This window comes from Clupea harengus, chromosome 25 (assembly GCF_900700415.2).
Source record: "Clupea harengus chromosome 25, Ch_v2.0.2, whole genome shotgun sequence".
NCBI lineage: Eukaryota > Metazoa > Chordata > Actinopteri > Clupeiformes > Clupeidae > Clupea > Clupea harengus.
This window is the reverse complement of record NC_045176.1, coordinates 12,261,738-12,273,871: the sequence shown is the minus strand read 5'-3', so window position 1 is coordinate 12,273,871 and position 12,134 is coordinate 12,261,738. Positions and strand designations below refer to the sequence as shown.

General features: G+C 40.6%; 1 protein-coding gene across 1 annotated transcript; it reads right to left on the bottom strand.

Annotated features, from left to right (window-relative positions):
* Positions 1-4,518: 4,518 nt before the first annotated feature.
* foxc1a (forkhead box C1a) lies at positions 4,519-6,706 on the bottom strand. The gene has a single exon (XM_012826056.2). It carries the CDS (start codon positions 6,438-6,440, stop codon positions 5,007-5,009), a length of 1,434 nt encoding a protein of 477 aa, XP_012681510.1. The 5' UTR covers positions 6,441-6,706; the 3' UTR covers positions 4,519-5,006.
* Between the last annotated feature and the right edge of the window lie 5,428 nt (positions 6,707-12,134).

Genomic DNA, 12,134 nt, shown 5'->3' with positions numbered 1-12,134 from the left:
CCATGTGTTTTCCCTTTATCCATTTAGATATAAGCATTTTTCGTGCTACAACTAACATGTTATCAACGACGGAAAGTCAACTGGGAGATACCGTATCCATTACAAATTATATTAAAACGACTTGTCTGGGTCAGTAAACGGACCCATTATTAGGCTAGTTCTAGTCATACACTGTTTCTGTTAAATATTTTGAAACAATGCATTGCATGGATGGGGCACATAAATCCCCGGTACGCCATGACTGATAATGGTATTTGATCTTGAACTTTGACCCGTTACTCCAATAATATTTTTTTATAACTTCCCCTTGTCAATAAAGCATATTCAGAAACGTTTAAATTGACAGATCCTCTGTCTGAGAGAAAACGCCTATAATACAGTCAGATGAACAGGTGAGTCACATGTATTCAGCCAGGCCCATTTTTAGGCACGAGTCATGGAGCGGGCCGCTATAGAGGCTACATGGTAATATGAAACACATATTTTAACTCTACACCAATCTGTTTAGTAAGCATTAGATAAACTGAGATGTGCTCTACACAATTACTTAAATGAAACTGCCACAATGCGTTTAAGTTTGCTTAACTCCAGTGTATGTACAGTAGCTGGTCTAGTTTACTGAAAGAGAACGTATGCGTACCCCAATGGTTCCACCAACTTCAAACGGAAATTGAAATTGTGTTGTTTTGACGAGTTAAATATCAAAGGAATGTCGAACACAGTCGCTTTTGTTTTTGGTATTTGACCCAAAGCCATGTGGAAGAGTGTGAGAAAGCGCGCGGGTGCGTGCTGACGCACATACGGAAATGCGCGTTTGCTGGAATGTAGCGGAACGATTTGCAAGGAGAAAGTGAAGAGCGAGGGTGTACAGATTTGGAAAAGCAAAAGTAAAGAAATTAGTTGTGATGCAACTTCACTTAGTTGCATACACCTTAAGTAGGTGGGACACAAAGTCAAGGTGCATGCTTGTTATAATTGTGCGAGGGTAGGCCTATACTTTGTGTAACCGAGGAAATGCCAAATGCACACAAAGGTAGTGTCTCTTGATTACTCATCAGAAAGGTCACACGCATCTTTTCAATAAGTGAATTTTCCCGTACAATCTGCACAAAGACTGCAGCAATGGTGACATTTCTCAGACGTAAAATGTCTGGGAAGAAAATGGCATAGATGCAGTTTTCATCAGGAAAAGATGTATGCTTCTGTGTGTATTTATACATTTATTTTGGAAATAATATTTCTCCTTTTTTCTAAAATAAGGGTTAACCTAGCAATTTACATATATATTTTTAAACGTAATTTGATATCAAGCTCCTGCGAGAGAAGTATATAAAACAGTCAGAGAAAAAACTGTGGTGAACAAGGCAGAGCAGAGTAGTAATTACAAATAAAAAGGCGAAGCAAACCTTTCGCCAAGATCTTATTTTTTTAGTGCTCCACGTATACATATTGTTCCCTGGGGCGTAAAGAAACCCGAAGGCAAAATAGATGCAGCACACTGTGTCGAGTTGATGGCTCTTCCCACAGTTTCCATGGAAAAAAAGATTGCGTTTATATATATAAGATAAAAACAGTAGATCAGTATTTCTAAATATTCTATAGTGCAGGTACTGTAATTTACAGCTGTGCTAGAACTAATGAAAACGGCCACCGTTAACTGTGTAAGTCTAATAACAGGTTACAACCAAACAAAGAGCGATGTCCTCAAGAAAAATGTTTTTAAATGTAATAACGCACTCTATTTGACCCACTCATAATGCGCTAAACAGCATGGCAGTTATAAGCCAAATAAGGTAGCTAGGTAAAGATCACGGAATTGGGACAGTTAAAAATAATCCCCCTCCACGGCCGTTTTCATAATTGCCGGTTGTTCGATGAGGTGATGCATCTTGCTGGGAGGAGAAAGGGGTCTCCAAATCATAGAGATTTAGGAGAGTGTTTTGTAGCACACAGTACATTCGTTTTGCCATTTTCTCCCGTGGTATTGTTGATGGTGCTCCGGCGGCCGACATCCTCCCCATTGACCCCCGTCTCCTTCTCAGGCTTTTCCGTCCTATGAAAAATGATTCCAGCGCTCTGATTGAATTTTATTCCTTCCTGACCTGGCCCGTTCTGTGAGGGCGCCATCAATCTTGGGTCTAACACGACGTTTGTTTATTACTTGGGAAAGGTTCTAATGACTTTTATGAGCCTGATTACAGCTATTCGAGGGAAGAGAATGGCCTATGCCTTGCAACATTCCTTTGAGCTTTTTTTCACAGCCCTTTACCAGGAGGACAGATATTTGTCAAATGTTAGCTCATTAACAATACATTGTATTATTATTATTAATATTATTATAATTATTCCTGCATTGTTCTTGTTCGGGCTCATGTGAGCCACTCTCCAATCCTTGCCTTGTGTGTTTGGGCCGACAACTAACGTAGACCAATTACAAGTTCGAGGCAATGTGGGGAAAAAAACGAACGAGTCAGTAATAGTTGTTTGGTCTAAAGTCTTTTTGAGTTAAGAGACATGTTATTTCAAGTAACAGAACTGATATGAGCAAAACGTGGTGCACTTAACGTATAGGTGTGAACGCAATAAGAACATTTCAAATGCATTGTTGAACCTATCCAGGCAGTTGACGTGTATCTTAAATAATCACTAATAACCTATTCTTCTGTAAAACTATAATACACTACGAGATGACGTGGATCAGGTAGTGCATTCAGACCACCGACTTGACAATTACCAGCTGTATAATAATAATAGTAATAATAACAACAACAACAATAATAATAATAACTATTATTATTATGATGATTGTTATTAGTATTATTATTATGATTGTTATTAGTATTATTATTATAGGCGGGATGTAGTGTTTATTTAAGCATAAAAGTTCAATTTAACCATCACGTTATTTACGCCAAAAGGTAGGCCTAGTGAAAACCCAAGACCGTAGTGGTATCTTAGGGAGAAAGAAAGAGAGAGCGTGAAAATTGAAAGAAATCAGACGAAATTCTGAGAAACGTCCACTAGCAAAAATGTCCAATTTCAATAAGTATCAAATTAACGGAACAAATGTCTGTCATTTTAAAATGTGACAACAGGAAAAATGTCTGTTCATTAGCCTTTCTGAGGTAAGCCAGCTGTCAAGACATAAATAAATAAATATTGTTCCTTCAAACAAATGAAGGCCTTTTTTATTTAATCGTGGGGCATTGGATTATGGCATAAAGGGGAAAGATGTACGTTGTCATGAGTGAAAGATTAAACATCAGATTTAATTGTTACTAAATCTGTTTAAATGTTGAGTTAATAATGTGGTGTGAAAGTGTATGCCTCTGATTGGCGGCGCGCACCTTCTTGAAAGTGCCCTGCATATTGTCTTGAGTCATCTCCTAAGGTTGCTGCAGTCTCTAAACAACTCGAGGCTATAGGAGTATCTTTGGCATGCGTGGTATGATATTAACCAAGCACTGGAATGCACCAGTAAACACACGTGGCTATTCAAAACAACACTAAGCTAGGTGGACCAGACTCCGTCGAGGAACCGTTACCAGGCGAGGCCTCGGGTCAGCGTGATGACAGATCGCCCATGTCTGACATGAGGAGAGAGGCGAGAACAGAAGATGGCAAAATTGCCCAAACCAATCCGATATAATGAGATTATCAATCAAGGTCAACATAATGTCCAATTGAAGGCACCGTGGCAGACTCTATAATCACACATTTAAATTGAATACACAATATGTTATCCAGTAAACATTGCAGTTGCACATGCATTATTTTTCTGTGTGTCAGCTGCATTTTCACCTTTTGTATTTCAGGCCTTTAGTTCAATGAGCACTTAATTTATTGGGGAATAAATATTATTAAACCATATGCCACGATAACACGGGGCGTGGGCGACATTCAGGTCATCTCGGCGTATTGCAATTAAATTGCCGACGATAACACAGTGCTGTGTGTTGTGGACTTATTTCGTACATGAAACTTTAGAAAGGATGCAGCATAGCAGTTATCTCAAAACCGAGGGAAAAATCAATAAGGCCTATAGCTTAAGACTGAAATATCAACGCATTTGATACCAAATCTACAAGACAACTATTATTTGAACGCATCTTGAATACTCTCATCAGGAACTACGACACATTAAACTTGGGCCTAAATTCTGAGGCTCCAGCAGAGCACACTAGATAACTGCTTTTGCCCTGCTGACTTCCACAACGATCGAAGTCACAAAAAATGATAAAAAAATAAATATCTTACTGAAGTAGCCAATTTACTGTCAGCCTACATCACTTTATAAACGTAAAACGTGTAAGAGTTATCGGCATTTAGTTGGCAAATAAACTAACTAGCTAATAGGCCTTCCTCAGTTGACCAATTCCAATATTAATTTCACCTCCAGGGTGAAATTTCTGTCGATTAAATCGTTTTAAAGTTCATGTAGGCCTGCTTTGTATTAAATTGAAACTCGACGCCATCACAAATACTAGTGTTGGGAATAATTTAACAAATCAGCCGTACTTCTAACTCAAATAAAATGGTAATTTATTAACAAACAATGCAGTTCCTTCAGAATACTTTTTCAACAAAAGGAGAAAATTTGAAAGAATACGGAGATATACATGTTCCTTTGCTATAGTGGAACATTTTGAACAATTAAGGCAGTTCAATTTAGAAACACTTTTTGGTGTTTGGTCCACAACAATATCCTGCTACAAATTAGAAATAAATTACTATATGCAATTTACACGTAATAACAAGTCCATGAAAGTCTGGCGTCTTTTTTAACATAGCCATTTAGCATAGCTCACAAAAGCAAAAAGAGACTTACGTGTTATTTGCAGTAACACTGTCCTTTACAAACCAAGATTATTTTTTTCTGACTGTGTGTTCTGTTTCGTTTTAGTCCATCGATGGAGTAGGTGTGCATAACGACTCTCTGGGTGTATTGAAGGAAAGAACAAGTAGAATGGGAAAAGAAAAAAAACAAAAAACAAAAAGACTTTTGGTCAGAACTTGCTGCAGTCATAGACAAAAGCCCCCGACGTACGATAAATGGACTGGCTTGGGGGGAAAGACATTTGACAGCTGTTATTCCCGTTCACCGGAGAATTATTCAAGCCAATTCTTTGGGATTCGAACATCTCTCGGACAGAATGGAAGTTCTGCTGTTGGCTCGGGTACGTTGCGCCGAGATGGCCCATTTCTCCGGCTTGGTTTAGGTACCATGAAGCGAGGCGCCCTTGGTGCGGGTGATGGCCTTCCTGGCCCGAAGATAGATTGCCATGATTCAGCGAGGAGGTGGTCGTCGTAATGGAGTAATCAGGCAACGTTTCGTCCACGGTGGTTGTCGCCGCTAGATGTCCAGAGCGGTCCCCAGCGTACAAACTCATGGCCTGCATATTGCAATGATAGGTTGCGTTCGAGGTAGTGGAGATCGAGTTTTGATTGCATGGTGAACTATAGACGGACGTCTGGTTGGGAGAATAGTTAAGGGACAAAGATGGAGTTATACCTGTCCGAGATGAGGCGATGAGAGAGGGTGTGAGCTCGCTGGCTCCTTGAGGTGAGCCCCGAAGGGACGTCATTATGTTGTCCACACTGAAGCCCTGCGCAGGGGCCTGGCCATGCTGGTGGTGGTGCTGCTGCTCAGAGTTCTCCAGGCCGATCGAGCGGTTGGAGGGGATGCTGTGTGGGCTGCCACTGGACATACTGCTGCTGTCAGGGCTCTCAATCTTGGGCACTGTATTAAGTGAGGGAGAGACAGCCTGTGGGGGTGTTGCGGTGCCGTTCTCAGTCTTAATGTCCTGAATGCGGACCGGCTGTGAGCTCTGGACGGGCTGCTCCTGCTCCCGACCTGACTGCTGCTGTTGTCGGGACGGCGTGTCCTTTACCTGCCGGTCCTCCTTTTCCTTCAGCGCGTCCTTCTTTTTAAAACGCCGCCGTCGCCTCAAGAAGCTCCCGTTTTCAAACATGTTGTAAGAATCTGGGTCCAGGGTCCAATAGCTGCCCTTACCAGGTTTTTTGTCGTCTCGTGGAACTTTGACAAAGCACTCATTGAGGGAGAGATTGTGTCGGATGCTATTTTGCCACCCCTGCTTGTTGTCTCTGTAGAAAGGAAACCTCTCCATTATAAATTGATAAATCCCATTCAGAGTCACCTTCTTGTCCGGAGAATTTTGAATGGCCATGGTGATGAGCGCGATGTAGCTATATGGCGGTTTGACCATATCCTTGGGCTGGGGCTGTGGGGTGTACGGTCCATAAGCCCTCGCCATGCTGGCGGGGTACTGGTCATGAGCAGCGTGGGAGTACATACTCATCGGGGCCGGCATCCCTGTGTAACCCCCACCAGCCGCGGCCCGGTAGTAGCTTTGCTCGCTGCCAATGTAGGGCACAACGCCCAGAGAGTTCGGGCTCGAAACGGAGTAGCGAGCCTGCATGTCTTCTCCTCTCGGCTCTATGGTGCTTGCGAAGAACGAACTTCCCACACTCCGCAGCAGCAACGCTCCACTTTTGTTTCTGTTGCTGGAATGAGTAGTAGTCACACCAGTGTCCCCGTTCGGTCACTTTAAAAATACTATAAAAACGAAAGCTTTGTAAGTCTGGATCGGGTTAACGTGGTTGCCTCCTCTCTCAACCAAAGCGCACATTGGAAAACTTCTGAACTTTGGGCATCCGTCAAGACTCTTTGCGCAGTTCAATTCTTTTCCCTTTTGCTGCCAGTAAGGCTCCTCCCAAAAACATCCCCGCCATCCAATTGGAGGTCGGGCCTTGCAAGCGCAATGCATTTCACTTCTGGCCACACACAGAGGAGGTGTTGCGGCGTCCCAGCCCACCCTCTCCATACACACACTACGAGTGCGTGCTCATTTTATTAGATTATGGACTACGCTGCAGCTCTAAAACTTTTAAACGGTCAAAGCGGCATTTTTAACACACAAAATATTATATGATTTTAAATAGGGGCACATCAAAAACGTTGATAATTGGAAATTGTACGTTGTCAATCAGAGAATGGATTTAATGTGATTGCGTTTGTGTCATGTAGTTTGTTTCATTCAGGAAATTGTCGTTGGGATTATTTGTTCTTCAGCTAAATACAACATTATGTAGAATTTTGGTAACACTGTCGAACAACAGACATCACATCATCAACATTGTTAATCATACCAGTAGCATACATGAAGACATAGGCCCACCAAGTGTCCCAGAGGCCGCCTTATGTGTAGCTGAAATAATCAGCGTAATCACTTCGATCTCGCACCACTTCATGAATCATTCCATTAGAAAGACATCGCGAACATCTGTTTTCAAACTGACAATAAATGGAATTGGTGGAAATAATCCCTAGTGTTTGCTTTCTGCAGTTTCGAGTCTTAATGTGAGCCTTTATTAACGCTGGCTGTTTGTTAAAGGACTCAATCAACAGCGGGGCTCGGATCAAAGCACCAGAAAACGCTCCTCATCCAGTTCGGTGGGCGGCATGCAAGAGCTCATTACGGTGGAATTAAGATAGTTTGGGCAGAGAAAAGAATCGAGGTGCGAAAGTTTGCCCCGAGTGCGAGTCAGATTAAAAGCCCTTGAAGCCAAACGGAGAAAGCCAAACACCTACCATGTGTCATTACTGGTCGAGGAGGTGAGAAGAATGCCTTTGAGATGCCATTACACTAGCCCTTTCGCATCACAGTTGTTGTTTTGGGTTTGACAGAGTAACTACTGCGGGATCGCTATCAGTTCAGGTAGACAGGCCTGTACTAATACAAAGAGTAAATTACATTATGGTTAAATAAATTCAGCAAAGCATAAACACCCAGCCAACGTTTCTTTTAACATAGACTACCTACTGTTCTCAGTTTTTTAAACAATCTAAACATCACTGGTCGCTATGAGAACTGAACTTGTCAAGACTTCAGCTTTGTTTTAGTCTTGGTTAGTTTAAGATCTTAGCTTATATTTTTCGACAGAAATGTAGACTCGACATCAACTGCGTAACGATTCTTCATAATTTCTTGGTTCAACTCCAAAGGGCTAAAATATAATGGATATACCACTACCATTTTTTCAGCTAAAGCACTAATGTCAGAGCGACACTGTAGATTCATTGATAACTTTCAAAGATTACACAAATGTGTAAATTTGCGTGAAATATGTAAAGAAATGTAACGATTAATGTTGTTGATATTCTCACAATGGGAAACATCACAAACATTCAAATGGCCCGGTGTCCGCCTGATCGGGGGGATACGCAAAGAAGGACGGACACAACATGTAATTGTGAATGATAATTGAGAGGCGAAGTTGCGGTCACGATATCTTCCTAATCCCCCACAGGTCGCTCTGATTAAATGACCGTGCACTCGCCTAGTACTCTGCCGGTTTCTCCTTACAAGGACCCGGGCATGAACTTTTTCCTTTGCCCTGGGCTGTTTACATAATTCACAACGCGCCTCTTATTTAACCCCATCCCTCTGCCCAGCCTAAAGCCCCATTCCGCCCAATTAACCAAGTTTGCTACATATGATGGCTATAGCGTCGAAAATTGTATATAGCCTAATAATGAAAATTACACGAATACATTCTAAACTTATTTTAAAATCACAATTGAATACACTAACCCCTTGGTTCAGTGATCAGGCCGCTTGACTACACTAATACTACTAGTAATAATAATAATAATAATAATTACTATTATTATTGTTATCATTATTATTGTTGTTGTTGTTGTTGTGTTAGTAGTAGCATTGGTAGAAGCCTAGTACTACTTGTGATAGAGGAGTTGTTATTGTAAGGCCTATTGTTATCATGCATGAATTGTTTTCGTTAGAGTAAAATATAACCTGAAGACAGAACGCATATTTTACTATTGAAAAAAAAAGACAGATCGAAAATTAAGGAACAGTAGAATCTACACAAAAATATATGAAATTGTAGGCCTTTAATAAAAACATGTCCTATATATAGGCTAGAAGCCTATACATTGGGTAGCCTACTTAATAAGGTTGTTGACATTTACGGTCCAATTTAGACGATACAACATATTTCCATAAGATAGCCCACTAGCCAATTAAAAACTATAGGCTACGTTAGATAGATAGGACATACTTTTTTTTACGTTTTACTTAGTATTAGTATTTTTTGTATTTTGTAGGCTACTGTTTTTTCACCGAGACACATGATGCTTTTATGGACATCGTATTCTCAAGACAGAAAATAAATAGCCAACAGATCAAAAGAAACACTGTAATTAATAACCCATGCCTTTATTAAAATATTAGGATTTGTAAATTATTCCGTTTTGTTTTTCTGTGACTGCGCCCTTTTAATAGACAGCAACTGACTAATTTACCAATAATGTCATATCTACATTTACCGCTAACGAAATGAGAATTAGGTATATTGTTGCTCCCTGTCTCACTAAGTAGGCTTCGCTTTGTGAGACCCCATAACAGAGTACAACAAATTTAAGGAAGCATGAATTTAACTGCATCTTAATAAACTGGTTCCATTGGGATAATGTTGTGTTACCATATTAGTCAACAGGAGCACAACAACAGAACAGCAGTGAAATAACACATTCTTACGGTTTTATGCTTGACTGAAGAAAGGGTTTCTTCAACAGCTGATTGTGGGGAAGCTCAACCAAAAGTTGCCTCTGGTTACAATTTCAACCACCTGCCGAGAGTTTTGTCGTAGGCTACATGCTAGTAGCTCCCCCTGTTGTTCAAAAGCTGAAGTGCCTTTTTAATATATCGATTTTCATCGTGATGCTTCTTGTCAAGCATTATTATAAACAGATCTAATGTTTCGGTAGGCTACCAATATTACGAGGAAAGAATCTGATGCCGTATGTGAGAACCAAATCGCAGCTGGTGATAAGACTCTGAACAACCACTGAGCTTTAAACTAAATATGTTTTCCTGAGCTTGTTACTTAGCGTGTGTGAAACATATAGGGTAGCCTACTATTTGTGTCCGATTCATTGATCACTGAGGTGATGACTAAATTTAAACCACTAATTTGAATCAATAAGATAGTCCATTGTTTTCCAGTTGACTGACAGTCAAAACGCTGCCACAACAACGAAAGCCTGGAAATAAAACAAATCAAATATTTGGGATTCACACTGGTCCCATCGGAGATGCGGTAAGGCACATTTTCGCGGAAAGGAGAAAGAAAGTGCCACTCAGAAGACAAACATAGTCATGGGCAATTATTTGGGGAGGTTTGGGCACAAGAAGAATTTATCGCAGCTGATACACATTTACACTCACGTCAGTAGCCGACCACTAACGCAGCATGTGTTTCTCAACCGAGTCGCTCAGCATCTCACTTCATACAGAGTGGTTTGCATTGTGATCGACGGTATGACAATGCTGCCCCCTCGTGTTGTGATAACACATTACACGCTTCTGCTGGTGCTGGATCTTGGAGACGTCCAAATAGACATAAGTTCAACGTCTGTAGGCTACTGGAAGGACGGTTGAACTACTATGTTTTTGAAATGAGGTTTCCCCTCTTAATTACGTGTAAACTAAACATGAGCGTATCTTATCCCTATCAGACCTTTTCACATTTTTGATTGGTGAAATACCAGTGTACAGGCACCAACATTATTCTCAATGCCTCTACTCAACACATAGGCCTATAGGCATATAGACTGTATGATGTATGACTACATACTTTTTTATGTTTAAGAGACCGGCCCATTGAGTGTTTTGAATGGAGTTAGGGGATGATCGTCACACAACTTAATGGTGGACCATTAAGGCAAAGTGGGTAATAGTTTAAATGGGCTAGCAGCTGCACCAATACACACCACCATCTCTTTTGTTTATCTTACGAAGCAGTACAGAGCGTGTACACAATGATCAAGTAGAAACCTCTGACTAGGCTACTGACACCAATCAGTCATGCAGATCTGTTGACAACGTACGAATTAAAGCCACAATGAGAAAATTACTTTTCTCCAGACAAATATATTTACCCGTCCATCCACACAATATTGTAGCTATGAAGAAGAAAAAAATCCATGTCATGCGCAAACATAAGCAACTGCATAACTAGTCAATTACAGAACTGGAAAAAACAAGGACTTCCATTTAATGTGAAAGATTACGTGTTTGCAGTAAAGTTGGTCCCCAAGATATTGCACTGGCTCATGATAACAAAAGTTACCATGTATCAATTTGGAATGATTGCCAGACCCACTTTTAGCATTGGGTTTTTGAAAGCTCTGGTTGATGAAGGTCCCATAAGAAAAGAAAATTGTAAAAGAGATCTCCTTGTTATAGGGATTTAGGCTTAAATGTCCAGCTTCTCAGACTTTCTATATTGACCAAATTTCTCTTATGGAGTCGAGATGTCTCAAGATGGTCACGAATCATACTAGGGTTTTACTAATGTTAGGTGAAAATTCACTCGTTATCTCAGGACTCCGGAGCTGTAGATCAGTATATTTATTACAAACAATTGCAATGGGGCTCACACAGCACAAGGATGAAAGGTAAGCAATTTCACAAACATCGCACAGGGTTTATATACTTAAGATTTATCCAACTCAGATGCCATAAATGTTTCTAACATCAGTAAGAATAGCCACGCTTGACTAAAAATAATTTTGTGTCATCCCAACTGTGCTTTCTGAAATGCAAGGATGTCAGTTTTACGCAGGGTAGAACAAGCACAGTTCGACCCTTCTTATCACCTTTGAGCTCACCCAAACATATGCAGACTGTCCCTTTCCTTATGTGTATAACTCTTACACATATGCAGACTACATGGCGTCAGCACCTAATAACAGTTACACACACACAGAGAGAAAAGCCATGTTCTTGCTTACATAAGCACATGATTCATACAAGGTAATTATTAATAAGGCACTTGATTCATATATTCTCATTGTCATTGCAGTGTTTCGAAATTATCTCTATCAACTAAATGTTTAGACATCTCAATACCCAATTCTGATCCCATACACTTTTTCCCCCACAAATTCAAGTAATTTCTCCTCACTGTCCTCTAGCTGTCCATTCAGTGTTTGTGCTAAAAAAAAACTCCAGTGTCTGTACCCAGTCCAGGGGGCATTCCAAGTGTATGGTTTAGTAACAAACCTGGGTAAATTAACTCAGAATAAG